Here is a 27,570-nt window from a genome sequence, read left to right on the forward strand (position 1 = left end):
GCTTGACAAGAAATGCACACAGTTCTGCCTCAAAAAAGGGGCCTTGCCACCCCCAAAGATTGACAAGAAATGTGCCAGGTTTTGCCCCAAAGTAGGGCTCTGCACCCTAAAACTTGTAAGGAAACGTGCCAGGTTTTACTCCAAAAAAGGGCTCTGCACCCCCAAAATTTGGAAGGAAATGCACCAGGTTTTACCCCAAAAAAGGGCTTTGCACCCCCAAAGCTTGTAAGGAAATGCACAGGGTTGTGCCCCCAAAAAGGCCTATGCACCCCAAAATTTGTGAGGAAACGTGCCAGGTTCTGCCCCAAAAAGGGCTTTGCACCCCCAAAACGTTTAAGGAAATGCACAGGGTTGTGCCTCCCAAAAAAGGGCTTTGCACCCCCAAAACGTGTAAGGAAACACATTGGGCTGTGCCCCCAAAACCGAGCTTGCACCCCCAAAACTTGTAAAGAAATGTGCCACGTTTTGCCCCAAAACAGGGCTCTGTACCCCCAAAATTTGGAAGGAAATGTGCCAGGTTCTACTCCAAAAAAGGGCTTTGCACTCCCAAAAATTGTAGGGAAAGGTACCAGGTTCTGCCCCCAAAAAAGAGCTTTGCACCCCCAAAACTTGCAAGGAAAGGCACTGGGCTCTTCCCCCCCCCCCCCCCCCCCCCGCCACAGGGGCCAGCCCCCTCTTTTTCCCCCCCCCACTCACACCCCCCCGGACTCACAGTGAGGGGGACATCGAGCCCAATAATGAGGCTTAGACCCCAATAACCCCCCCCCAGCGCAGACCCCTCCAGCCACTGGGTTGCCCCAAGTGCTGCCAAACGTGGCCGAAAAAAATGCTCTCCCCCCTTCACCCCCCCCCGCCCCCCCCCCACCCCGTACCCATCCTCACACACCGGAGTTTGGGTTTTTCCCAGGAAGGGAGATAAAAATCACTGTTTTCTTTGGATGGGACCCGGCTTCGAAATAAAACAAGGCAAAAACCAGTTCATTTGTGACCAAAAAAACACCCCCCCCCCCACAATTTTAACTAAAGAAAAGGGAATAGCGGGAGAGGAGGGGGATCACAAAGCTCCTTTTACCCAAGCTGTTCATGGGAACCCCTGGGATTCTAGTAGGGAGCTGAGATTTGAGCCCCTGGATTTCGGGGGGGTGGAGGGGGGGGCTGAGATTTAAGACCCTGAATTTCAGGGGGGAGCTCAGATTTGAGCCCCTGGATTTCGGGGGGGGGGGAGCTCAGATTTGAGCCCCTGGATTTTGGGGGGTGGGACACACACACACACACACACAGATTTAAACCCCTGGATTTCAGGGGGGAGCTGAGATTTAAGACCCTGGATTTCGGGGACACACACACAGAGATTTAAACCCCTGGATTTAAGGAGGGGGCCTGAGATTTAAACCCCTGGGATTTTGGGGGGGAGCTCAGATTTGAGCCCCTGGATTTCGGGGGGTGGGGACACACACACTGAGATTTAAACCCCTGGATTTCGGGGGGGGGGGGGACGAGATTTAAACCCCTGCATTTCAGGGGGGAGCTGAGATTTAAACCTGTGCATTTCAATGGGGGGGGCTGAGATTTAAACCTCTGGATTTCTTGGGGGGGAGCTGAGATTTAAACCCCTGCATTTTGGGGGGGGGGGAGCTGAGATTCAAACCCCTGGATTTCGGAGGGGAGCTGAGATTTAAACCCCTGGATTTCGGAGGTGGGGGGGCTGAGATTTAAACCCCTGCATTTCAGTGGGGGGGGGGGGGGCTGAGATTTAAACCCCTGGCCTTTGGCGGGGAGCTGAGATTATGGAGCACAGGGGTGCAATATATATATAAAAAAATCAGTATCACGAGACTGACACCACGTCCCTGCTCTCTCTAACACCAGCTGGGGGGGGTTTCCCCCCACCGCAGGACGGGCGCTCGCCCAGCCTCAACCACAGCTCAGTCGAGAGACAGAAAACAGGGGCAGCAACAGCCCAACACGCGTGGGTTTTAAGTGTAAAATCTCTGACCTACAGCAGCCTGCCCCACATCAGCTCTTGGGAACCAAGACGTTCGCTCCAGGAAAAGAAATAAGCATTTCTGGAAATGAAAACTGAGACAGACAGGAGGTTCCCTCGCTGCAGGAGAGAGACATGAGTGGAAAAAAACAGTCAATTTTGGGGTTAGGTTTTCCTGAGCTGAACACAGCTTTTTATGCCACCTCAAGTCTTCGTTCGCTGCATCCTGGTTATCACACCAGGTCTCCCAAGCAGCTTCATGGTATTTCTGGAAGTTTTTCCTGCATCTAGACCAAAAAAAAAAAATTTAAATAAATTTATTAAACAGCAAAACAGAAAGCGCTTCCCGTCTCTCCATCCCCCTCAGGCTGCAAACAGCCGCTTCGAGCAACAACCTGCCACGAACATCACAAGTTTGTGAAACGCGAAGCTAAAAAACTACTTGTGCTAGAGCAAAGAGACAGGTTCAGCCCTGGGTCTGAGAAACCTCATCTAATTTAGGACTTGGAATAAAAATAAGCAAGCCCAGCAGTAGCACCGCCACCGGGATTTTGCCACTCCGCGTCCTCACTTCACTCCTCACTGAGGAACCCCGGGGATTTCGGAACAGGGTGAGATTCCTCCAATATTCCCCTTTCCCAGCCACTTCCATTTGTTTTCTTGCCAGTGGCCATGGGGCTCGTTACTCCCAGGTCTCTTCCCACACACGAATTCGCTTTAAAGACGTGGGATCAAGGTCACCCCAGGAATTCTGTCTCCCTTCATCTCAGCTCACTTTCAAATCCTCAATCCCACAGCAGAGCCCCAGAGGTGACCCCCAACTCCTCACACACTCAAAACCACAAAAGATTTAGGATTCTATGACAGCGGCAGAGACATCAATTCAGTATCATTAATAAGTAACAACTCTTATTCGTTCTTTACAGTATTTATTGTACATGCAAACCTATGGGAGAAATGCCAAACTCCCCGTTGGAACCTTCTTTTCCTAAATCAGGTACAAGTTACTTCCAGGTAAAGCACGTGTGTGTGTTACGCTTCCAGCGTGGGAACAGCATCACGCAGCGGTCGCCTTCTCTTTGTAAGTCGCCATCATCTTTTTGATCTCAGCAATTGCTTTGCCGGGGTTCAAACCCTAAAAAGAAGAAGTTATAGTCAGCTTTTCTGGAAATCACAGAATGATATGGGGTTGGAAGGGACCTCTGGAGATCACCCAGTCCAACTTCACCCAGAGCAGGTCCCACAGGAACGTGTCCAGGGGGGTTTGAAAGTCTCCAGAGAAGGAGACTCCACCACCTCTCTGGGCAGCCTCTGCCAGGGCTCTGCCACCCTCACAGCAAAGAAGTTCCTCCTCATTTTCAGATGGAACTTCTCATGTTCCAGTTTGTGCCCGTTCCCTCTTGTCCTGTCCCTGGGCACCGCTGGAAAAAAGACTGGCCCCATCCTCCTGACACCCACCCTTGAAGTATTTAGAGGTGTTGATCAGATCCCCCCTCAGTCTTCCCTTCTTCAAGCTAAAAAGACCCAAGTCCCTCAGCCTTTCCTCAGCAGAGAGATGTTCCAGGCCCCTCACCATCCTCATAGTCTCCGGTGTCCCCTCTCCAGCTGTTCCCTGTCCTTCTGGAACTGGGGAGCCCAGCACTGGTCCCAGTGCTCCAGATGGGGCCTCCCCAGGGCAGAGCAGAGGGGGAGGATGACCTCCCTCCACCTGCTGGTCACACTCTTCCTGATGCACCCCAGGATGCCATTGGCCTTCTTGGCCACCAGGGCACATTGCTGGCTCCTGGGCATCCTGTTGTCCACCAGGACTCCCAGGTCTTTTTCCTCAGAGCTGCTCTCCAGCAGGTGAGTCCCCATCAGCACATGAGAGCATTCTCCCTGCATTGCCCCCATCGAAATCACTGTAAACTCACAAATGTGCTGCTACTCATAAAAATAACTGGCAGAGGACACCCTTTTTTTCCTAAAAGCCTAGTATTTCAAATGCTGGGAGGTTACAGGGTATGGAGGGACAGATCTGAAGAGCATTTTGGTATAATATATGGAATAATAACCCTGGGCTAAGGTGTTGCTGAGGCAGGTTTGCTGTGCGCCAGCCTTAATTTACAAGGGAATAGAGCCACGGCGCTGAGAGCTCAACCTCCTCAACCCAGAGGCTGAACCAGCAGTATTTCCCAGTGCTGGGAAGAAAAACCCTCATTTGATTTTGGAGGACTGGTTTTAATCAGCAACGTGAGGATCAAAGAGAAGAACGAGTGGCTGAGGGCTAGGAAGTTTTAATAAAGCTCAAGCAGGACCGAATTCAACACTTTTTCTGGGTGTTATTTAATAAAGCTAAAGCAGGACCAAATTCAACACTTTTCTGGAGGCAGGAAACTGCTTTACAAAAGCTTGACAGTGACAGTACAAGAGATGCGGTGTTTTTTTCCCCTTGTCTGAAATAAAAAAATAAAAGCTGTGTATTGGAGGACACCAAGTCACAAGATGGAAATGCCCCTCACACAAAAGCCAGCTAAACTTTCCAAAAAGAAGGTTTTCCGACAATACAGACACGTCATGTTGCAAAGGTCCTTATACCCTGCAGAGCAGCCGCTCTGACCAAACCAAGCGCGTCTAATCTCCAAATGAGGGGTGGGGGGATGAGGACTGCCCTGTGGTATCGTGATTTACAGCCGCAGCACCACAGGAAGGAGAAGGAAGAGGAAATTCCCCCAGTGCCTAGCTCGCCACGTGCTTTCAGGGCCAATGGAGACAACGGCCAGGATTAGAGCACGTGAGTGGCAATGTGTTATTAACCATAAAGGTGTCTCAAAGTCGAGGGACCGAGCCTCAGTGTGCTATTTCCCTATATTCCTACGTACAGCCAGCTCTTCGAGTTGAACCTTTTCACCTCCAGCTGAACTACGGTTGACACCAGATCACGAGTCAGCTCTCTATACAAAGAGTGAATTATCTGTAGCCAGTGAATCACTTCAGTAAAATAAAACCACAAAAATTCAGCATGACGCGCTCCTGACCAACACCTGTCAGCCCCAGATCTCCAGGAGCTTGTTTTCCCCCACATCTGCGATCCACTCAAAGATTTGCCTTCACTTTACTTCACAGCTCAAGAAGAATTTCTCCAGTAAAGGCTGGTCAGAAAACAGCAGAGTTGGCAGGAAAGCAAAACCCGATAATCCACCCAACAAGAGGCACAAGGTCACTGTGAAATGAGGAAGAGGCACGCTCTGATTTGAGAAAGCTTGTTCGGTTCTCAAAAGAAATATCAGAGAGAACAGAGTGTCTGGGAAATGCCCTGAGAGGACGTCAGCATAAAACACATCCTCCAAAAAACCTTCTAGTCTTAGAATCACAGAATGGTTCGGGTTGGAAGTGACCTTAAAGATTATTTCCAACCCCCTGCCCTGGGCAGGGACACCTCCCACCACACCAGGTCCCTCAAAGCCCCCTCCAACCTGGCCTTGAACCCCTCCAGGGATGGGGCAGCCACAGCTTCTCTGGGCAACCTGGGCCAGGCTCTCGCCACCCTCACAGCAAAGAATTTCTTCCCCAGATCTCATCTCAATCTCCCCTCTGTCAGTTTAAAACCCTTCCCCCTCATCCTCTGGCTCCCCTCCCTGATCAAGAGTCCCTCCCCAGATTTCCTGGAGCCCCCTTTAGGGACTGGAAGGGGCTCTAAGGTCTCCCTGGTCTTCTAGAAGCTGTAGTTTTCTCCATTACCCCAGTGGCACAATACATCAGGGAGAGCTGCTACCATTGGAGTTTAAGTGTATTTTTCACAAGGCTAACACTGCTGATAGCACCACGCAGGAGACACTTCCCCGTGCCATTTCTGGCACTGTCCCTTGCACCACCTTGCCCTACTGTCACCTTCCTAAACCCTGGCACCAGGTTTTCCAAGTCCCAGCCTTGCTCAGGCGGAAGAGACGTTGCTGCAATGCGTAACACCAACTTTGTCACCTCCTCTCTTGTACAGTCACTATCACAAGCACGACTGCTGGTAACTCACTGTGTTTCAAAAGGCTGAACAAGCCAAGGCAAGTTTGAGGAAAACAAAAGCCTAAGCGGGTATTTTCCCCCTGGTTCCAAAGGCAGCGCTTGGAAACGTGCCAGTAACCCCTGGAAGGACAAACGCAGGACACACACGTACCTTCGGGCAAGTCCTTGTGCAATTCATGATAGTGTGACAACGGTAGAGAGAAAACGGGTCTTGAAGCTGTGCCAGGCGCTCCTCTGTGTAGTCATCCCTGGAGTCGATCATCCAGCGATAGGCCTGAAAATCAGCCGCATATGACACACCAAACACTTCCTCAAGGTGTTGTCACCAGTATGAGATGTTAAAAGCAACACCTAACTCAGGAAATTAGGTCCAGGATTTGGACTATGTAACACCATCCCACTTGCAAACTGGTTTTCGGTGGGGAGTCCCTCGTCATTCCCAAGTGACAAAGGGGATCGGTCCTTACCTGCATCAGGACAGCGGGACCCAGGTACTTGTCCCCGTTCCACCAGTAACTGGGGCAGCTGGTGCTGCAGCAGGCGCAGAGGATGCACTCGTAGAGTCCGTCCTGCACAGGGGGAGGGGGTGGGAAACCACAGTCAAACCAGAAACCCAAGACAAAGCCTTTTTTTTTTTTTTTTTCTGAAGAGGGGATTTACACGAGCGCCTCCATCACCACCTTCCCCTCTAGTGACTTGTCACAACAGAGCGGCTCCAAAAACTTCACACCAGAGAAGTGCTGCCAGAAGAAAGCAATCCCTACACGCCTGAAACAAAGACACGTGCAGTCCTCCCAACTCGACCACTATAACAAACTAGGTTTTTTGGTGACAGAATGGAGAAAAAACAATAAAATAAAGAAAAACGTAGAAATTGCTTGGTGTTGCTACCTTCCCTCCTTCCAGCCTGTCCCAGTTAGTGGCTGAGGAGAGGAAGAGATACGTAACCAATTAACAAGTCAAGGCCGCATTAGAGAAGAGAAGGAAGAGCAAACTCTGCCCAACAGCCTGGGGACAAGCTCTCAGAGTTTAATGTGTGCTTTGAAGGGATCCCCAAGCACTTGCAGAACAGGAATGGTGTGAAGTTTTAGCCTTTTCACCATTTTTAGAGAGATGAGGGCATTTTTATTTCAGGCACTGAAGAAAAGGCAGGCAGACCTACATGGAAGCGACACTGGGCAGAAGACAGAGGAGCAGAGGGTCTCCCAAGTCTCCTTGTAGCTCAATCAACCACCCAGGCTGAGAGACAAAGTCCAGTCTGGCTTAATTTATGAATCTGAAAGTTGTTTTGGGACAAAGGTTTCATTAAATTTAGTTCAGAAAGATACCTGATGCCAGAGCTCCTGGGAGCTTTTAACAAGTCCCCTCGTTAGTCTTTTGGGAAGACTTGCCAAAGCTGGGTCAGTCAGAGCTACCTTCTCGCCTTAAATTTGTCTTATTTCTAACTGTAACACTTCAAATGATTGATGATTTGAAGAAAAAGGTGGGAGTTTTTCAGCTGACGCTGTATCCAAGTTTCTCCCGCACACAGGCAGTTCTCAAAGCCAGAAAAACTTCAGCAACGAGATAAAAAAAGCAAGTTTATTAGTTGCGAGAAAGATTTAGGCATCTCTTGTAGTTGCTTTCAAGTTTGCTTATTTCTACTTGAATGAAAAAGTGATTTCAAGGATGCTGCTGTATGAAAACCATGTGAAGGGAGAGTCCCTTTAGTCCTTACACACGGATGAGATGACATTATGAAGTGGTACAGGAGAAGGAACTGTGGCCCTTGGAGAGGGATCCTTTCAGACTAAAACCCTGCAGTTGTTAAGGTGGCACAGTCGCATGGTGCTGCCGACACCTCGGGCTCGTGATTGGGCTGCTCACATGAAGTTAGCTTTCGAAGATCACTGTAGAGAATTAGGCTGCAGCTCACAAGTTTTCACCGAATCCCCTTGAAACAGCCTCCCTCTTTGCTCTTCATATTCACCTCCCTCTTACCACTTGACGAAATCCAGGCTGCCTGCCCACTTTGCGCCCCCTCAGTGACAGCAACGACCCACAGCCGAGCACTGGCTGGGCTTTGATCCGCGAAATGAGTGATAGATCCATCCAGACAGGTCAGAGGCAAAAGAAATTGCCAATTTAATGATACTGCAGCGGCCAAGGAAGTCCAGAAGGACTTACCCGCATTATAAAGAATTGTTATCTCCCAGCTGTTCAAATGATTCCTGCTTTACGCAGAAACTTCAGACCAACACATTATGTCCCCAGAAACCCCCCCGAAATAACACAGTGCTCAAGACAGAAATCCAAAGACTCACGCTAACACATCACGCTCGTGTCTCCACATCCAAAAAAGAGTTTAGCTTTTAGTTTTTAGGGTTGTAAAACCCAGTGAGCAGCAACACGAAAGCGTTGCTCAGCACAACAGCCAGCGCTGAGCCTGACAGCCTGCACGCCAGCATAAACTGCAGCGCCTTATCTCCACTGGAACATCACAAGCCTGTAACCTTCACGATGTTTTTACAAACACACGTGGCTTCGCAGTGCAGACAGCGAGATCTGCGTCCCCATCGCAACCGCGACTGCATTTCATTAGCAAATGTTTCCCCTAGCAATGCAGGCGTGCCATGACACTGCATGTCCTGGGTTGAGCAACACAGGACTAACTTTTTCTCTGATGCTGGGGAAAACTGCACTTTTAGAAGACACTAGTGTCTGAATTTGTGAAAATCTTTCATTTCTAGCCAGCTCTGGAATGTGGGATTCAAGGTCATGGTGTTTTCAAGCTCGCCAGGTGCAGGGATAAGGAGAAGCAAGACTCGGGCACTTGACCCAAGCTGCCAACAGGGTTATTTCATACCATGAACGTCACATTTAATATAAATTAAAAAGTTTGCTGTGTAGTTTCTCTCTCCCCTGATGGCTGCCATCCTCAGAACTCCTTGCCCCAGTGCTGGAGCCCCGAGCCCTTCCCCTTCCTCCCGAAGCCACAGCGCTCGCAGGGTCCCACATTGGCTGTCCCTGCTGGGAGGGCACAGCTTCCTGGTGGGGAATGGGCTGGGGATGGTCCTTATGTATTTTATGTTGGTATCGGGATTAATACTGGTTCTTTAGTATTACTGTTAATTATTTAGTCTTATCCTATTAAATCTGGTTATATTTCAACCCTTCGTGTTTCCTTCCCAGGTAGGGAGGGGTCATCAGGTGAAAGAATAATTGTCTAAATGACAATAGATCCTTATGGGTTTTCTCCAACCATTAACACTGCATTTCAGGGAGCAGATTCCACCCAGGAACTAGGAGCTATTGCATGTTAACATTTAACCCTGGTCTTATCTGGAAAGGATTCCAATGGTAGAAAAGAAGCAGTAACCAGTTTCTGACGGTCTTCTATGGACTGCAGATACTGCTCCTTGCCCTGTTTCGACTCGTCCTTCTTCTTCAGGTAAGGCTCGATGGATTTGTACTGTGCGTAGAAGTTACTCAAGTCCTAGGAGTCAAAAGGCAAAGAGGTCACATTCAGCGAGGTGAACTGATGCATGAGAGACTGAACATCTGCTACCACTCCAACAGAAGGCTGCGTTTTGTACCTCAACCGGCCGCATTCCTTCAAATGAGGACAGATTTAGTCACTGCTGCAAAGCTCAGACCCACCCAAGCCAGAAAACACCAGCAGGAGGAACATGTGAATTGTGAGACCTGATCTTGGCACCTCACGACGTTATTCCTTCCACCCAACCTGAACCCCACGCTGCCCCAAGCGGTGTCACTCTTGGTCAGGAGGTGACAAGAGGCAGATACTCACCGGAACGAGGTCCTTCACCACGTACATGTGGGGGAGAGGGTAGATTTTAGTGATCTTGTTGAGATCGGGGTCAATTCTTTTGATGCAGGCCAGCGTGTTCCCGCCAGCAATGTTCATAGCACAGGAGCCGCAGATGCCTGAGCGGGAGAAAAAGAACAAAGTATTAGATATTTACCCTCTTATCCTACTTGAGGAAGATCCTCTTGGCCCCAAGCATGCCCTTGGGTCGTCTTCAAGAAAAGTCTGTACGTGACAAGGAAAACGCCAGAAGTTGCCATTGGGCGAAACACGTTGCTATTTTAAATAAAGAACAAACACAGGAGTCACTTTTCATTAAAGCCTAAGCACATTCTCAGTGTTGGAACTTTCTTCCACAGGCAGGAGCGGCTTGGACACTTCATCCCTTTCGCACCATTCATTAGTTTTTACACGCTGCTTAGGGTGGGGAAACCATTCAGCTTTGTTCCCAAGTTTGAAGCACAAGCTCGTACTGATGCCAAGCAGCTAACGCTAAGATTATAACGTGGGAACCAGGCGCATCTCCCATCAATCAGCCCTACAGTGACGGTCAAAAGCATCCCTGAAGGTCAGGAACATAAAACAAAGTCTCTAAGACAGAAGCTTCTCTCTGCGCCTTCTGTAGCAGGGCAGAGTGGTGCCATAAATGACATTCATTAACTCCCAAAGGTGAGAGGACAGACACTCTGCAGAACAAACAGCATATAAATAGCTTAACAAATGGATTAAATGACACCACTAATGACCTCCCAGTAATAAAAGGATCAGATGTAGCCCAGGAAAGGCCAAGGTTTACAAGAAAAACCACGGCAGAACTGTCACGGATACTACTCAGGTCAGGAGCTCGGGTGTCCAATTCAGACCGATGCCTAAAACATCACATTAGAAAGAAGACAAATGTCGAAAGGGCAGAACTCTTAATTTCAGAGGATTTGACACATATCAATTGCTATGAGTCAGAGAAATGCCACCGCTCCTCACGCTGACGAGCCGGTCCGCCTCAGCGCCTGATGCACTGGCCTTCCCCTCGCTGCCGGATAAAGGCTGGCACTCGAACAAGGTTATTCCTCCCACTCGAGAAATTTCCAGTATTTTCCAGTCAGCTGGAAAGGGAACCAGGACTGGAGACACAGGCCCACGAGCACACAGCAGGAATGTGTGATCAGGGCTTTTTTTCCCTCCCCCCCCATGTGGTAGAAAAGGGGCGAGATTGAACCAGCTCAGCTTGAAAATCTGTCTTCTGGTTCTCAAAAGAAAAGCATTCAGGGCAATTAATTCCAGCTGCTTGGGAAGAGTGTTGGTTATCTAAATATCAGACACTGGGAACAACCACACTGTATGAAATTCCTCCACCTGCTATGCAGATTCTACAGGAAATGGCTGCATTAAAGCATGCTTTTCATTTAAATCCAAGTCAAAACATCTTTAGGCATCAATTGCACCTGAAATTCTCATCCTTACAAACCCACCTAATTAAATCAAAAGTCAGGCCATAAAGGCATCCTCCCTTTCCGCATTTCCACAACTATCATTTTAAGCTCAGCACTCCAACATTACCCATGAATTAGGATATTTTTACAGGGAAAGTCACCCGGACAGGTAAGTTTTAATGGAGTTAAACAGACAGCCTGATTTGTACCTGCACGAGAACCAGTCAGTCGCTCTGACACGTCAAACCACCAGATGGCCTTTTCTTCAATCGATCATTTCCCTTAGTCAAGGGGCCAAAAAAAAAAAAAAAAAAAAAAGATTCCTGAAGCTATTCCTAGAAGTCCTAAGTACTCTCCCAGTTACACCCTTTCTTATTTCCACGGCAACACTAGATAAAGCAGCCCCTACAATTCATTCCCATTCGTCTGCCCCCTCAATTGTGCTGTTGTAATCTCTCTCGATGGATTTCCCTACGCAGTCTGTTACTGGAGGGCAGCAAGATGAACAAGATCAGGAGAGAAACAGGAAGGACTGGGGCCGTTTAAGCACACTGCTCATAGCTCAACTTCGTGCTATTACGCCCTCTGAACACAAGCTTTAACTCTACTACTCGATTCATTGAGGTATTTCACACGCTGGAAGAGGAGAGTGGCAAGTTGTCGTCTACCCTGAAGTCTTCTCGTGGTTACACGTACGCTGTCAGCAACAAACAAGGACAATCTTCAATTTATCAGGCTGGAAAATCCTTCTTACCTTCCCTACATGATCTGCGGAAGGTCAGAGTGGAGTCCAGCTCATTTTTGATCTTGATGAGAGCATCCAGCACCATAGGCCCACATCTAGAACAGAAAACAAAGTCAGTGAACACATCTAATTCCCCCCCAGCCTCAGTGCTTCATCTCTGACATCCCAACTGAGCAGCGCCTAAAAGGATGTTGATCAGCTACAATTAAAAATACACTTTTTTTTTTTGACCCAGGCAACAGGATAGAAATCTCTTGATTGGCAGCACAACCCAACCGCCTCAGAACACGCCAGGGTTGCGGTAGGGGATCGGGGGGGGGAGAAACCCTTCATTTTGCTGATTCCCTGAAGATTTGGCTCAGCAAGCACAACTGAAAACAGAGCGCCTTGTACCGGTTCTCTCCTTTTGGGTCAGGTTTTAACAAGTCTGCCTGTCCTCATTAGTCACAAGAGGCAGCGCTGCACACAAAAACAAACAGTCTTGGACAACTTATGTAATTTTATATACGGCAGACAAGGCAACACCCAGAAATTATTAACTGGTGCAAGTTACACGAAAATTTGAGTTCTTCGTCATGCCCTTCTTAAGTAGGGAGCTGCATGGCTTCGTATCTGTAGCTTTCAGAAAGAGCTGGAGGTGAATTCCTCTGGCAAGAGCGCAGCAGCCGCTGGAGTTCAGGGAAATCAAGGCACACGTGGAGGTTTCTGCACCAGAGGGAAGTCTGCACCCCTCCAAATAATCATGGAAAAGAGCTCTCCTGGTGATAGATTCACCAAAGTGTTACTAGGAGTAACTAAGTGTTAGGAAAACTATGAGAAGAGTCTCACAGCTACACGTAACAGTTTCCTTTTGTATCATACCCCCAAATTTAGCATATAAATAAGGCTTAGTAGAGCCACAAACTCGATTCAAGTCTTCAACACAGCTCAGGGACACGGGTAAAATCTCACAGAGGTCACAAAACAAAGCAACCATTTTACTGCTGACATCTGTTGAGATACTGGCATTCAGGACCCAGTTTTATTTGCCACACATAGCACCGGCAGGTGAGGGAGGGAAATATAATCCCTCGTGATTTGCTGATCTCACCCGTGCTGAGGACAAGGTGCTCTGTAACACAGCTGAGGCATCACCTTCCTGAGGCACTCCAAGATTTTAACAGTCCCTGAAGCTTAATGAGGCTGCCGACACCTTCAGCTGTCAGATCAAGTGCTCCTCAACCACCCTCCGTTATCACTTGTCAAGATAACCTCGGTGCGCAGGCAGCCTGGCAGCAAAGCTTCTGCCTAATGGGGCAATACTCACTTATTCAAATCCACTTCGTATGTCTGCATGCGGGGCTTGTCCCCAGGCTTATCGGGATCCCATCTGTAGATGGCAAACTTCTTGAGCCGGGGTGCTGCCACCGCCGCTGTCTGCGCTCCCCGACACAGCTGTATTCAAACAACAGGGAAACAGCCCTTAGGTCCCTTCGGGTGGCTTTTAGTTCAGCAACAAAATGACTTGAGGCCACGTGTTTGGGGTGAGAGCTGCAGGACCCATGACTGCTTTGTATTTGGGCATTTGCAGTGTTGTTGGAAAATCCTCCCGAGGATTTGCTGGAGCAGCACATCTGGGCCCAAGCAACCACCGTTGTCCTGGGGCTCCCTCCTCCTCAAGGCAGAGGAGATAATCCTAAAACTAAAGGGTAACCCACAGGTGCTCCTGTCATGCCTGCAGACACTCCTTCCTCCACAGCCCTGAAGATTCTCCCTGCCCCAAAACTGCCCTCAGAAGCTCCCCGTCACATTTCCACTCCAGTATTCCATCTCCTCCCACTATTCCCCCAAGGGTTTCTTCCCCTTCCAGGCCACCTGTCCCTACTCACTTCTTTCCAAATTGCCCCACATCCCTATTCCTCCTGTTCCCACATCTCTTCCCGACCCCTTTCTGGATCTCCTGCAACCCCCCCAGTCTGTTGTAAACTTCTACCTCCCCCTAAACCCATCCCAGATCCTTTTCCTGCTCCTTTTTGCTCCCAGACCCTCCCCAACATCCTCCTCGCACATCCTCTTGCTCCCCCAAACCCACTTCCCCTTCCCTTACCCATTCTGAACTCTCTTCCCATCCTGTACTGCACCCTGGAGCCCCTCCTGCCCTCCAGGCTCCCCTGCACTCCCTCCAGCTCCCTCCCATCCCCCTCCACACCCTCTCCTGCCCCCCCGCTCCCTCTCAGGTCCCTTTGCACCCCTCTCCTGCCCCCCTGCTCCCTTCACAGGTCCCTTTGCACCCCCGTCCTGCCCCCCCGCTCCCTCCCAGGACCCTCTGCACCCCCCTCCTGCCCCCCGCTCCCTCCCAGGACCCCCTGCACCCCTTCCTGCCCCCCGCTCCCTCCCAGGACCCTCTGCACCCCCTCCTGCCCCCCGCTCCCTCCCAGGACCCTCTGCACCCCCTCCTGTCCCCCCGCTCCCTCCCAGGACCCTCTGCACCCCATCCTGGCTCCCAGCTCCCACTCTTCATGCCCACCCCAAACCTCACCCAGCCCCTCCCGCCCACCAGACACCCCCCCATATCAGCCCTCCTCACCCCCCCATCCCCCCGAAGCCCTCATCCCCTCGCCTCCCGCCTCCCGCCTCCCGCCTCCCCCGAGGGCCCCCCCCTCCCGTCTGCCGGGCACAGGGTGGCTCCAGGCCCCTCACCGGCCGCGGCCCGGCCCGCAGGAGCCGGGCGGGGACGCTGCGCCTCAAGGAGACTCCCACCACGGCCGCCGCCATCTTGGCGTTGCGCAGTTCCGACCCCGCTCCCGCCCCGGAAGCGGAAGTGACCCCCCGCATGGCCATAGAGCGTAGCTGTAAGGGGACGGAGGGGCGGGGCTCTGTCGGCAGCCATCTTGGATGTGGCGGCGGCCTCAGGGGAGGCGCCATCTTGAATGCGGCGCGTCCTGTGACACAAGGCGGGATGGCGGGGCCAGGACGCCTGGATCTCCCCTGTTTGGGGAGGAGGGAGACCAGTGCGCCCCCCTCTTTAATTCCCAGCCGAATTCTTTCTGCGAGGAAGGTGCCCAGGCCCTTCCACCTGCCCCAACACCAGACAGGGCAAAATGGCAAGCTCTGAGGGCTGACATGATGTGTGTCCCCCACCTCACCCTCCCTTTGGGCTTCCCACCTTCTCTCTCACGATTATCGCCCCATATTATTTTATTTCCCACCTCATTCCTCACAGCAAATTTATTAATGAACTGAATCTCAAGCAACACACACCGAAAAAGCCGCCGGGGGCGAGGGTGGAGGGGGAAGGAGGCCCCGCTATGGCGTTACGTGCCACCATTTGAAGGCGAAGGGCCGCCGTTGGGCGTTGGTGCCACAGCGGACCTCCCCGAGCCGGCCGTGGTAGGAAGCCACGTCTTCGAGGAAGCGGCAGCGGAGGCCCAGGGGCTCCAGGAGGGAGCGGGTCCGCTCCTCCAGGCAGCATTCGCCCCCCACCACGGGGCCGAAGGGTTTGGGGATGCCCAGGTCCTTGTCCAGGATGATCATGGTGACCTGTGGGGTGACACAAGGGGAGCCCAGTGGCATCAGGACTGATGAAGCCGAAGGAACGCCGCTGGCCACCCTCCTCCATCAGCCTCACCCCAAAATGGGGCATCGACACCACTTTTTACAGTCGCCTTCTCCCAGGCCTCCAAATCCAGCATCGGTTTTCCCCTTTTTATCATTAAAATGTGCCCAGCGCCTTGCAATTTCTCCGCTTTGAAAGGCTTTCGCCTCAAAACTGTGTAGTTTAACCCAACCGCAAGCAGCACAAAGCCACAAAGTTGTGGAAGACCCAGGCTTATCCGAGACTGGTTGGAGATATTTTCATTTTCTGGGTAGCAGTAAATATTGTGCTTTTGGGGGACAACTTTGAGGACTCATCCTGGCTGAATAAGCTGTTTTTTGGGGAAGACCCGAGGTGCGGGGCCCCCCCTCACCATGTTGGGGAAGTACGGCACGGCTTTGCCCTGCTTGTCGAGCTTGAAGAGGGCCGGCAGGTCGACGATGTCCTCCTCTGTCAAGCCCAGCTCCTTCTTGAGGATGTCCCTGTTCCAGTCGATGCAGCGCTTGGAGGGGATGGAGAAGAGCAGGTCGAGAAGGGGGACACAGGTGGGCACGGTCCCCAAAACCATCTCAGGAAGGAGGGGAGCCAAAATACAGCACCTCCCCTTAAGGATTTGGCACAACGCTGGGGCAGTTATTGCAAGAAATATCAATTATTGACAGAAATATTGGTTATTACCTGGACATACTGGTTCTGCTGCACCAGGATGTCATTGGAAAGGACCTTGTTAATGGTGACCCGTTTCGTGTCTGCCCCTGAGTACCCTGCAAATGCAAACCCCTGTCAAAATGAAGCATCGCTGGTAGGAGTCCAGCTTAAAACAGGGCACAGAGATGGGGAAAAAAACCCCCAAATCCCCATTTTCTGAGCTTGGGGTTAAGGCTGTTGGGTGTCCCAATTCTTAGTTTATTGGGAAACTTGGTGGGAGGAAAACCTTTGCCCATTGGAAAGAGCATTGGAAAGGTCCCATCATCCATCCTCCTGCCCACAGGAATTGTTAGCTCCTAAATTCCTCCACTGAGCTCCATAAAACCAGAGCTACCAACTCCATCCCTTGTTTGGGGATGGCTGGGTCCCAGGCAGGTGGCAGTGACCCAGAGGGACCCATGGAGGTGTGGAGATATTCCCCCAACCCCATCGCAGATGGATGGTGTTAAAAAACACAATTTAAGGGTGCACAAACTGGCAGACAAAATATCATCGCTGCAGGGAGGGAAGGGCAAGCGAGAAAAATACGGTGCTAATTCGGGGTGACACAAGAGCCCCCTCGGTTGTCCCCACTCTGTGCTGGAGCTCTGCTGGCCTTTATAGAGATGCCCCATCCCACCAAAAAAGCATCCCCTCCATGCAGAGGGCTTTATCCCTCCCGTCCCACTCGCTTTCCTGAAATAGGGCCTGAGGAGGCTGGGTATGGTGGGCAGGCATCCCGTTTGCCAGCCGTGAAGGACAACTGGGTGGGAAAAGGTCCCCATGTCCCCCTGATACCCGCACGTTGGTCAGGCGCTGCCGCCCTCATGCTGGCTGCTCTGCAAGGGTGGCTCCGGCTGTCTCAGCCGACATCAAAGCTCGGCTGAAGCCTGCCTGCTGTCCCCTTGCCTTTGAACATGGTAGCTTCGCCCTGACCTTCCTTCTGCTTCTCCCGAAAGAGCTTGTAGCACGCGGCAGGGCTGGCCATCAGCATCCGAAATCGCTGGGGCGAGACAAGAGGGAGAGCGGTCACCAAAAGTGCCTTATCCAAAGCCTCGAGGCACTTATTTTTGCAAGGAACCTGAGCTGAAACTCTTAAAATGAGGCATTTTTGCTGTTAATAAGTGTCTTTTTTAAATGGAGTGCCAAGGGGATACGCCTGAATGATGTGCGGTGATTTACGCTGTTAGCAAATACCCACCAAACCGCCCCCGGGGGATTAAACTGCTGCGGGGACGGGGAGGAAAACTGCAGCCTTGGCTGCACCTGGGGCAGGATGGTCCAATCCTGCCCACCCCAGGTGGGGTATTTAAACCCCTGGGAGGGGGTTTGCTGGAGGGTTGGGAGGGCTGAGATGGTGAGTGAGGTGTGAGGCTGCTGCTAGGTTAGTATATATATTTTTGGGGGGGGTTTTGGTGGTGTGGCAATGTAGGAGGGGAGGAGGGAGCAAGTGAATAATCAAGCTCTGGTTTCCTCAGAAGAGGCTAAAAATTGCTATTGGGCTAATCCCATGGGAATTTTGAATTTGTAGGGTCTGAACCCAAACTGTGACAGTCTTGACTTGCTTCCCACCAGCAGAAGAGGTCTGCTTGGTGGAGCACTGGAGGTTTGTTTGCTGCAGTCTTATGGCATCTCCCGTGGGGGCTTAGCACAGCCCTGGGGAGGGTAAAAGTGCTGCTTTGAGGATTTTTTGGGGTGTGTGTGCACAAATACTCCTCTTCTGAACCATCTAGATTAAGGTGTGATTTACCCAGGGGGAAAAATCTTATATTAGAAGCAGTAAAAACCATGTTAGAGGAAAGGAAGAAGGGTCTGAAAACATCTGGGAGATGCTGAGCAGCTCTGATCCTTGGCCAGTCTATGTGAATTTTAAGGTTTAAATTTGTTGGACTACCTTTGCAGGCATCTTTTTTTCATCTATCTGTGTTGATTATTAGCTCAGCAAGTCCCCTTGTTGTGTTCAGAGCCCTCATTTTGGGGACAGGGGTGAAAACCTGAGCAAATACTGGTTGGAACGATCAAAAAACAATAAGCTTTGGGGTTTTCCCTAGAGGTGCCCCAGTGGGATTAGCTGCTCAGAAGAGAACCCACAGAGCGGCACGATGGGGTTTGGGGGGGGTACCTTTGTGTCGGAGGTGGGCACAAAAGTGACGAACTCGTTGACGTGGCCCACGGCCAGCCAGTCGGAGTAGAGCTCCACGGGAGCCTGCACTTGCTGGGCGTAGAGAAAATCCCGCACTACTCGGGTCATTCTCCTCCCTGCGGATCTGGGGATGGGGGTGAAATACCCCCGGGGAGAGGGAATAAAGGGAATAAATACTTATGCATTGATATGTACATACACATAAATTGCTATCAAGGTGGGGGAAAGAAAGGAGGGTGCAGATGTGAAGGCAGAGATTGAGTGCACCCCATCCGTAGGGTACCATATTTGCAGCTGGTCAAGGAATGGCTAATGAAGGCCCTTAATGTGAGGGTTTTCTGGTGATATTTAGGGTCAATCATGGTTCCTTTGCTCCCAAACCCACGGATTTCCCATCTCTTACGTGGGGAAGCTGCTGCCGATGAGGATTCTCCCCAGGGGATACTCCTTCCCTGCCACGGTCACAGGTGGGCTGACCTCCAGGTTGCCAAAGGAGTCGAGGCTGGTGGTGGCTTCAAAGAGGGGTTCTTTTCTCACGTAGCCAAAGTCGGGGCCCTGGGGAAGGAAAAATCACTGTAGGCTTTGCCGTGAGTCTCCCTGGCCTCCATACCTTTGCTTTTATCCCTCCTGCTGGGCTCAGAGTGGCTCCCATGGGTAAAAATATCAAGAGTGAAGCCTCTCCATGGGTGGGGAGAGGTTAAAGGAAAGGCAAGAGGATAAAGGTCTCTGGGTCATTGGGGCTCAGTAATAAATGGCAAGTGCCAGGGGTAGAGCCAGGGCGTTGAGCTGGTGAGAGATCTCCTCTGCTAGCCTGCAGCCAATGTTTAAGTGTCTGCATTAAGCTAAATAGGTGCTGGGGGAGCCCCGAAGCTGAGTTCCTGGGTGGTTCTCATGGAGCTAGAGGAACTTCAGCCCCCGAGGGTAAATCCACCCTGGGCATAAGAGCCACCCGAAGGGCTGTACTTCACTTAAATCCTATTTAAGCCCTGATTTTCAGGACTTAATATATCTGGGATTTAAAGTGTTGTGCTTGCAGGGGTAATTAACCCTCGGTTGTGATGCACCGGGGTCAAACGCCCAAGGGGGAGATTGCAATGCTAAAAACTGGGCAAAAATGGCAGCGGGGGGACAAAAATCCTGCCTTGAACCTGTCCTTACTCCCTGGTTCATGTCACCGTGGGCTTGGAGCTCACGGCAGCCCCTGGGATGGGATCAGTTATCTGTTGGGTTTGCATTAAATCCCCATCACTTAGTGTTGGGTTTCCTTAGGGGTAAACCGAATATACAGGTTGGTAAAAATGAGCAGGGAGACCTGAGTGTGCATGGCTTTGATCTCAAATTTGATTTTTTTAATTTTCTTTTTTGATCGAGGGTGTTTAGAGAAGCTGGGATGGAGGGAGTGCAACGGGACTGCCTTTCCCTGAGGTTCCCTGTGTATTTTTGGGGCGGACGGCTGGGGACCAGATCCTTTCCTGGGTGCTGCAGGAAGGGACTGAGGACGAAACACCTGCTCTCAGCTTATTTCAGTTTAATAAACTACGGAGCCGGGACGGTTTCAACTGTCAAGGCGCTGGTTCATCCCAGGTTTGCGGGTCACATCCAAGTCCTATCAGTTCCAGATTGATTTTGAGGGGCTAATTCCCTCTCGTCTCCTTTTTCCCTGGCGCGGGGTCCCAGGGGCTTAGGGCTTGGCCGGGGCGAGAGGAGGACCCCGTGCGTGTTGCCTTTGGCTAAATATTCCTAGCTGGAAAATGAGATTGGAAAGATAGGAGTTGGGGATTAGGGGAGGCTTCAAAGCAGAAATTGGAGTATAATGTGTTAGCGGCTCCAAAGGCTGAAATTGCTTCTCTAAATATGAAGCAAAGCAATTCCTAAAGAGGGCAGATAGGAGCGGTTGCCCGGCTTATTTGCGCAGGAGCGGATCAGCACGCTATTCCCATCCTGCCTGATGAATCTGGGACTGCGTGTACTCATTTCAGGCATGAGAAAAGATGTATTTCAAAGCTTTCGAAAGCACTTAACCTTCCCCAAAGTGACATGCAGCAAAAAAACCCCCAAGCTGCTAATACGCTGCCCTCTTCTCCCATTACGGCTGGAGAGAACAGGGCCAAGGCTGCCCAGAGGGCCCAGTTGGGTTTATGGGGTTTATTGGTGGCTACCTGGGGATGACACCTTTAATGATATCTCAAAGGAATCGTTCAATCCCTCTTTTTTTTCCCACGCTTGGCTTTAGGCACTCACAAAACTCCCTGGCTGGGGTCACTGCTCTCCCAGGCAGCTTTCTTTGCACACCCTGCCCCTGGCTGACCCTTTGCTTGACAGAGAAGCTCCATGGGGATGTTTTTGGCAGCTGGATGCATCTTGCTGTCTTCTGAGCAAGTAAATTGACCCTCTCACCCTTTCCTTTCCTCTCCTTCTCAGGAGCTGCAGTGTATTCACAGGCGTAGAAGAGGAAAGGGAAAAACAGCCCATTGCTCGGATATTCGGGGTGAAGAAACCCACTCCTGACCTGGAGCTTGGCAGGAGTCTCGTTCCCAGAGGGGTGATCTCCTCCCTGCCTGTCTCAGCCAGCACCTTCTGGATAAAGAGTTTTCCAGATGGCTGGGATGTGGATTTGTCTCTGATCCTTGCTTTGAGAGGGGGTGAGGCTGTTGGTGGCCTCCCAGCTGCAAATGGGCAGGGTAATATCTCCATGCAGTTGCATGCAAAGGTGTTAAACTCTCATTTTTCAGGGAATTCATTGTAGGGCCTCCAAGGAGCCAAGTGCAAGTAGGTTTTTAGGAGTGATGAAATAGGCTAGGCATAAAAACCTTCATTCTCCTCCTCAGGCTGTTGCGCTCTTACCAGCAGCTCCTTGATGGGGAATTGCTCCAACCCTCCATCCCGAGGCGAGTCCAGCACCACCGGGAAGCTTTTGTGGGGAGCATGGGTGTAGCCAAACTCAATCTCATCCTAAAGAAGGCAGGAAAATCCTCATAGGGGCGCATCAGCAGGGAAGGAAAGCTTTGCCCCCTCTCTGGTGCCCACCTACCTGCATCCAGCGGTCCCCACGGTTGATGTAGCCGAAGCAAGCCCTCAGCTCACAGCCGGCCTTGTTTACCAGGTTTTTTATCTCCTTGATGAAGAGGTAGTTGTCCTTCATGCTGGGAAAGGAAGGAAGGGGCTGAAGGGCTTCTGGAGGACGGATATCCCCTGCAGGCAGCTGCCATTCACCCTGCCCATCATCTCCCTGGCCTCGCTCGGTGACCTCCAGGGAGACCGTGGGGCTGATGCTGTTTTGGCTGGAAATGCATCATCCCTCGGCCTTTACCTGCAGACGAAGACATTCACTGGTGCCAAAGTGTTGGGTGTCATGATCCACGGTGCTACCCTGAACACTACTGTGTCGGTGAAGATTGGTGCGTGTGGGATACCCTGAGGGAGGCAAGCAGAAATTAGGGACTTTCCACACCCTATTTTACCACTATTTTCCCTCAGAGGTAATTTTTAGCGTGAATTAATGAGGACCTCCCTCCATTCAATCCCCATCCTTTTCTCCAGGGCTTTGAGCAACCTGGTCTGGTGGGAGGTGTCCCTGCCCAGGGCAGGGGGGTGGAACTGGGTGGTCTTTAAGGTCCCTTCCAACCCAAACCATTCTATGATTCTCCATGCTCCTTGGACTGTTGTAGCCTCCCATCTGCACCCCTTCCCTGGAGCCCCCAGACCTCAGCCAGGGTCTCCAGGAGGCTGACGTGGATGGAGACCAGGCCGGGGAAGGTGTCATCAGGAAAACGGAGCCCCTCTACGAAGAAGTCGAGCTCGGCGGCCCCACCGATGTACTGCACAGTGTGGTACAGCTTCCTCCGGCCCAGCACGTGGATGTAGCGCTGCCCGAAAAAGGGGTCTGCAAGAAGAGAAAGGGAAAATTGGACAATTCCCAGAGTTTCAGTAGTAGTTTCAAGCCTATTTTGTTTCTGTGCAAGGAGGTACCACAACCCCTCTGTGCTGGAGCTTCTCTGCCTTTGTGGGTGGATACATCTTCACTACTGGCAGAAGTAGCTTAAAACAGGAGTTAAGGTGCTTGCAATTTCATAGTCATGCACAAGAAGGGTGAGGAAAAATGTCTCAGCCTTTCTTTGGATAGAGCAGTCATTGAGAAGATGTTTTCTTGGGGTTTCTGCCCTTGCAGCCCCCTCTGACCTGCCACGGGGTGGCAATGCCACCAAACCCCTCACCAATGGGCTGCCTCTGTACTGGAGAACAAACCCAAGCTACGGAATGGCACGTTTCTGGGCTGGATGATGGCTTTTAGTCCCAGGGAATAAATCGCTGTGCCCACAATAAGGACCAAGGAGGGGAAAATGTGTTGTAGAACATGTTGCCATCGTGGATAAAGCATCCGGGAGTCAGGACACATGGCTTTGTTTTGGCTACTCCTTTGCTGGATGACCTTGGATAAATGGCTTTATCTGCTTGTTGATCTCCAAAGTTTTCCGATTGTCTAAGAAGAGAGAATGTTCAATGCTGGAAAAATTTGGAGAAGGGATGCTGAGGGCATGATTTGCTTCAGAAGTGCCATTTGAAGAGGACAAGGTCAGAGATGGAAAGAAAAGAGCTCACGGGGATCTCAAAAGCACCACAAATGAGGAGGAAGGGGCAGAGGAGGAGGTGAGGAAGGACTTACTCTGCATGTAAAAGACCCCAACTTTGTCGGCGTCGGAGACAGGAATATAGAGAACGATTTCATACCCCCGGGGCAGGCGCTGCGGCCCTTCAGTCCTCAAGACCATCCGAGACATGTCCAGCAAATCTGGGGTGCAGACATAAAGAAAAGGGTGAGATGGGTGACTGCACCACGTGGCTCTGGCCACCTTGTGTTCTCCCCCATGGGGTTTGCATCTCCCATGCCAAGAAATCTGCTCTTCCCTCGCTACCAACCTTTGCAAGCAGGAAAAACAGCCTGAGGTCCTGCTAGCAAAGCTTTGTGGCTTGTGCTTTGAAACAAATGCCCTTTTTTTTTTTTTTTTTTTTTTTTTTCCCCCTCAACAGCCCTGGCACAGCCGGTCCCTGGTCTCTCAAGAAGTCGACAGGCGCTGACTCCACGTGGTTTTAGTTTTCCAGGAACAGGCGGGTATTCCTGGCTGCCGGCTGGCCCGCTTTGCCCCGAGCTCCTTTCACCTGCGCGGAGCATCCCTGGGCCAAGCTCTGCCGTCAGTGGCACCTCTGCTATTTTTCTAGCTCAGCTTCGTGCCCCTGCTTGACCGCAATTAGTTTGCTTGGCATTAAAAAAAATAATAGAAATTCCCATGTGGGAAGCTTACTCAGCAGCTTGGTGGAGAGCAGCTCATGGGTAATCGGTTCCCAAACAAAATTTCACCTCCAAAAAGGTTAAAGAGGGGGAATAACAGAGCATTTTTTGCTTTATATGATTTTCTTTTTTAAATTCTTTTTGAAGCTGGGTTACCTTCTTTGTTGAATACCCTTTCGTTGTCACAGTCCGATGCTGGGGTGAAGGGGCTCTCCTTGTCACAGTTGACGAGCAGGATGGCCCCGTGTCCCTCGGGCCCCCAGGTCCAGCTTGCCTAAAACACGCCCCCCCGGGGCTTAGCGAGCTCAGGCTCTTACAAGCCCGTGGACTTTCTGTGCCGCGGAAGAGGCTGAATTACCTTGTTGGGGTTGTTCTTCTCCACCACACCATCCCGATCCGCATCGACGTCCAGAGACATCCCTGGATGGAAAGACCCCACCCAGGGTAACCCAGGATTACCACCCAGGGTTACGGCAATGTTAGGTGGGTGTGAAAGCCCCCCCAGACCCAACAAACCTGGGTCCATCTCTGCCCCCGCATCAAAACACCCCATTCCAAGGGACTCCAAAGGGTTGAAGAGGGATTGCTGCCTTGCAGAAGCCTTCATACTCACCGATGCCAGTGAGGAAGACCCCGGCTTGGTTGATGGGCTGCCCTCCCTCTGCGTAAAAGCTGACTGTTACCTGCAAATCCCCAAATCCCAGGTTGGGGAAGGATTTTTCTACCTCTGTGGAGGTCCCACACCCCAGCACCCCACTTCTTACCTTGTTATCGTTGACCTCGGTGCTGGCCCGGCTCATGCTGAACCTCAGGACCGTCCCCTTGTCCAGCGGCCACCGTGTCCCTCTGCAGGGAGCTGACCCATCCTCCTCGTGGCCCTGGCACGTCACCTCCACGCTCACCCCCTCCGTGTGCTTCACGCCGAAGGCGACCGCCCCAGCCGGGGCCGCCCTGCCAAAAAAATGCTGTATTTTTAGAGGTTTGCACCTAAAACGCTCGGTTCTCACTGCAATTAATTTCACTGCCAAGACTGGCCGTGCTGGCGTCTCCACGCTCGCTGCCGGCACCTTTCTGCCCTTTCCTCCCTACCCTGGAAATGCTTTAAGTATCTTTTATTTTAGGGCAGAACACACCGTTTTAGCAAAATTAATCTATTTTGTAGCCATGGGTGCAGATTATGATCTATAATAATCACAGCTAAAACACTCGGTGCCGTTGGAACTGGACTCGGGTTTGCACTTCAATGGAGAAATCCGTGTTTATTTTCCAACCAGGGCAAACCTGGTATTTAACAGCTCGTGGTAATGGTGTGGCAACCCAGCTGGGAGACTTTACCATGGGAAACTCTAATTTTCAGGGTGATTTTATCCAGCCCCAAAGCAGCTGGCGTTGCACCGCTCCCAGTCTGACGTTCCCTTGCTTTTCTCCAGCTGTTCCGTGCCATCCCCTTCCCCTCTCCTGGCTCCTTGTCCCTAATTTCCCTGCCTTTCCAGGGTTATTATTTTTGGGCTGGTTGCAGCTCCCGAGGTGCAGGTTCTCTTTGAGTGTTCCTGCTCCTGACACCCGAGAGCTCGCACCGTATCATGGTTACAGCATCATTTATTGGGTTTCTGGATGCCGACGGCCCCGTCGAACCTGCACCGGGTAGAGGAGGTGGGGGGAGCAGGAAATCTGAGCGCTTGTTTGCTGCTGCCCGGGCGTTTCTTAAACTGTTAAATTACATTTAATTATGCATGGAAAAACTGGTTTGGTTTCCTTGTTTCTGGGTTTTGGGAATCCCACCAGGAGGAGATTTGACCTGGAGAGAGATGCCTGATGAGTTGCAACTGCCCTGCTTGGCTTGAATACTGAGGGTGAGATTTGCAAAAGCAGCAAAGACCAGAATTAAACATGAAATGAGCTTTTAAACTTTTTTTTCCTTTGGGGGAATAATTATCTTGCAGCGCATTAGGGTGGTTTTAGGAGTGCAGGGCTGGTGGTGTGGGGACTTCCATGCTTTCCCAGGACACTGCTTGGTCACTAAATTTTGTTTTTCTCCCCTCTCCCAGTTACGTCCTCTCCTTTCCAGTCCATCCCCATGGCTCCTGCTCATCTCTCCGCTCTCCAGCAGCTTTCCCAGATGATGTTGGATCTATTGACTGCGGATGGATCAAGCCCATCGCTGTCATAGACCCGGGGTAAATACCGTATCATGCAAACGCAGATGCTCAAAGCTTTAAGCCCAGGGAAGATTTTGCCCACAAATTGTGTTAAATCAGTGTCAGGGCTATGGGTTTTGGGGGAGCAGGAGGGAAAATGAGAAGGGGGGATTTGCAGAAGGATAAAGGTGAGGAGAAAGGTTGAGGTGCAGAAATGGAGGGAGGAAATTGGGGAATCCCACTCACCCAGAGACGTCGACGGAGATGCGGGTGCCTAGCACGCACAGGGCCTCGATGCGGTTCCCGTGCTGCAGCCGGAGCGTGCGATCCCCCGACATCTCTTTCCACGGCAGCCCAGATGCCCTGATGATGGGCACAGACACCCTCTCCCACCTGTTCTGGGTGGCACTGAGCCCCCCCAGTAGCTCCCAGCGGCTTCTCCTTCCTCCCAAACACACCTCCCTCCTCCTCCTTGACTGGCCCCGCAGCAAATCAATTGGCTTTTGGAGATTGCAAGGTTTGGGATGACAAATTTGCAGCCACCACCCCAGCCCAAAGGGAGGGGGCGGTTGGATTGGACCCTCTAAAGCCCCATGAAAATGATCTGGGAGGGGAGGGGATGGATGGAGAAGGAGGGCTGGCCCAAAGCCCACCCAGCTCCCAGCCCTATGCAAGGAGCTCCCCCAGCTGTCCCCAACTCCCCATCCCTCCAGCGCCTCCCAGACCCCAAACTGGGACGAGCAGCCCAACGCAGGGGCAATTTTGCAGCGCTTTGGGTTTCGGCTGGTGTTTGCATCCGTGGGGCATCCACTCTGCTCTCTAGGGAAAAGCACTGGCTGCTCTGGGGGGGGAAGAAATACAATTTCCCAGCCCTCTGGCTAGAGCAGGACACTCTTTTTTTTTTTTTTTTTTTTTTTTTTTCTTTTTTTAACCTTATTTTCAAAGGGAACCTGGGGAGTGAGGAGAAATCGGAGGTGGTTTTGCACGGCGAACCCGCCGCTTGCCACCTCATGCCACAGCAGAGCACATCGGGAGCAATTGCTGCCCACGCAGGCGTTTGCATTATTTATTAACATCAAACTAAATATTCATTTAAAAACCCAAACTTCTGCCCCAGATTTTGGAAGCCACAAGCAATTAGTCAGGAGCAGAAACGTTCGGGTTGATGTTCCCTTATTTATATCCCTTTTGGGCTTTTATTTTTCAGTGCTTTCTTCCCTCTGTGGCCGGGGCATAGGAAACGAGCTCAAATCCAGTTTTCCATCGGAAGCAGATCCTCTTTTATTTTGCTGTGACCTGAGGAAATGCAGCTGAGGGCTTTGTGTTGCTGAAACTCCTGGGAAGGCAAAAAGGGCAGTTTTCCTGCTTTTCTGCACATGTGAAAAAGAGGTTTGTGATGAGGAGGGGATTTTATTGAAGGCCGAAGATGTTCTCCCTTAAGAATATAAGAAAACATAAATCATTTTGCTCCTGGAATGTGCCTTTTGTAGAGCATCGTGGTCAGGGTGGCATGATGTGCAAAACATGTGGGGAATTGGGCGGAATGACCCTCTGACCTGGGATCTGAGCTGTTGGCAGCTGGAAAATGCTCCTCCTTCTGAGAAGCATCATGATATAATCATGATTTATCTGTTTAAACCACCAGTAGAAAGAAACACTGGGGAAAGAGGAACAAGAAAGAGAAATGATTTAAAAAGAGGAGTTAAAAACATAGAAAGAAACCAAAACTACCTGTTGTTTGCACAAGTGGGCTCTGTTCTTCAGCGCTGTGAGAG

General features: G+C 51.2%; 2 protein-coding genes across 4 annotated transcripts; both read right to left on the bottom strand.

The window, feature by feature from the left end:
- Window positions 1-1,944: 1,944 nt before the first annotated feature.
- SDHB (succinate dehydrogenase complex iron sulfur subunit B) lies at window positions 1,945-14,756 on the bottom strand. Of its 3 annotated transcripts, none has more exons than XR_012463611.1 (9): window positions 14,646-14,756; window positions 13,273-13,400; window positions 11,976-12,061; window positions 9,774-9,910; window positions 9,342-9,458; window positions 6,451-6,552; window positions 6,135-6,257; window positions 2,931-3,119; window positions 1,945-2,271 (listed from the first exon to the last, which is right to left on the bottom strand). XR_012463611.1 is itself a non-coding variant. In XM_074161538.1 (9 exons), the coding sequence occupies exons 1-9, from the start codon at window positions 14,718-14,720 to the stop codon at window positions 3,042-3,044; spliced, it is 873 nt and encodes a 290-aa protein (XP_074017639.1). In that variant the 3' UTR covers window positions 2,293-3,041. The 3 variants fall into 3 exon arrangements, 2 of the variants coding, with proteins under 2 accessions (XP_074017639.1, XP_074017640.1); XM_074161538.1 differs by lacking the exon at window positions 1,945-2,271 and adding an exon at window positions 14,123-14,135 and having other exon boundaries at window positions 2,293-3,119; window positions 14,632-14,720; XM_074161539.1 differs by lacking the exon at window positions 1,945-2,271 and having other exon boundaries at window positions 2,293-3,119.
- A 495-nt stretch (window positions 14,757-15,251) lies between these two features.
- LOC141473880 (protein-arginine deiminase type-2-like) lies at window positions 15,252-26,133 on the bottom strand. Its single transcript, XM_074161500.1, has 16 exons — window positions 26,042-26,133; window positions 24,422-24,608; window positions 24,271-24,340; window positions 24,016-24,077; window positions 23,814-23,931; window positions 23,034-23,159; window positions 22,075-22,253; window positions 21,681-21,784; window positions 21,402-21,513; window positions 21,215-21,322; window positions 18,774-18,925; window positions 18,350-18,494; window positions 17,137-17,230; window positions 16,219-16,304; window positions 15,914-16,042; window positions 15,252-15,485 (listed from the first exon to the last, which is right to left on the bottom strand). The coding sequence occupies exons 1-16, from the start codon at window positions 26,131-26,133 to the stop codon at window positions 15,252-15,254; spliced, it is 1,998 nt and encodes a 665-aa protein (XP_074017601.1).
- Between the last annotated feature and the right edge of the window lie 1,437 nt (window positions 26,134-27,570).

This window comes from Numenius arquata, chromosome 20 (genome assembly GCF_964106895.1).
Source record: "Numenius arquata chromosome 20, bNumArq3.hap1.1, whole genome shotgun sequence".
NCBI lineage: Eukaryota > Metazoa > Chordata > Aves > Charadriiformes > Scolopacidae > Numenius > Numenius arquata.

Bases quoted from the DNA above. Each gene is read 5' to 3' on its own strand.
- SDHB (XM_074161538.1), bottom strand. From the start codon at position 14,720: ATGGCGGCGGCCGTGGTGGGAGTCTCCTTGAGGCGCAGCGTCCCCGCC. The intron at 12,062-13,272 runs GTGAGTATTGCC...TTTCTGTTCTAG, and splicing joins TACGAAGTGGATTTGAATAA to ATGTGGGCCTATGGTGCTGG. The intron at 6,258-6,450 runs GTAAGGACCGAT...GCTGATTTTCAG, and splicing joins GTCCCGCTGTCCTGATGCAG to GCCTATCGCTGGATGATCGA.
- LOC141473880 (XM_074161500.1), bottom strand. From the start codon at position 26,133: ATGTCGGGGGATCGCACGCTCCGGCTGCAGCACGGGAACCGCATCGAG. The intron at 18,495-18,773 runs GTAAGAGATGGG...CCCCATCCCCAG, and splicing joins ATCGGCAGCAGCTTCCCCAC to ATCCGCAGGGAGGAGAATGA. The intron at 17,231-18,349 runs GTACCCCCCCCA...GTCTCGCCCCAG, and splicing joins TGCCCACCTCCGACACAAAG to CGATTTCGGATGCTGATGGC.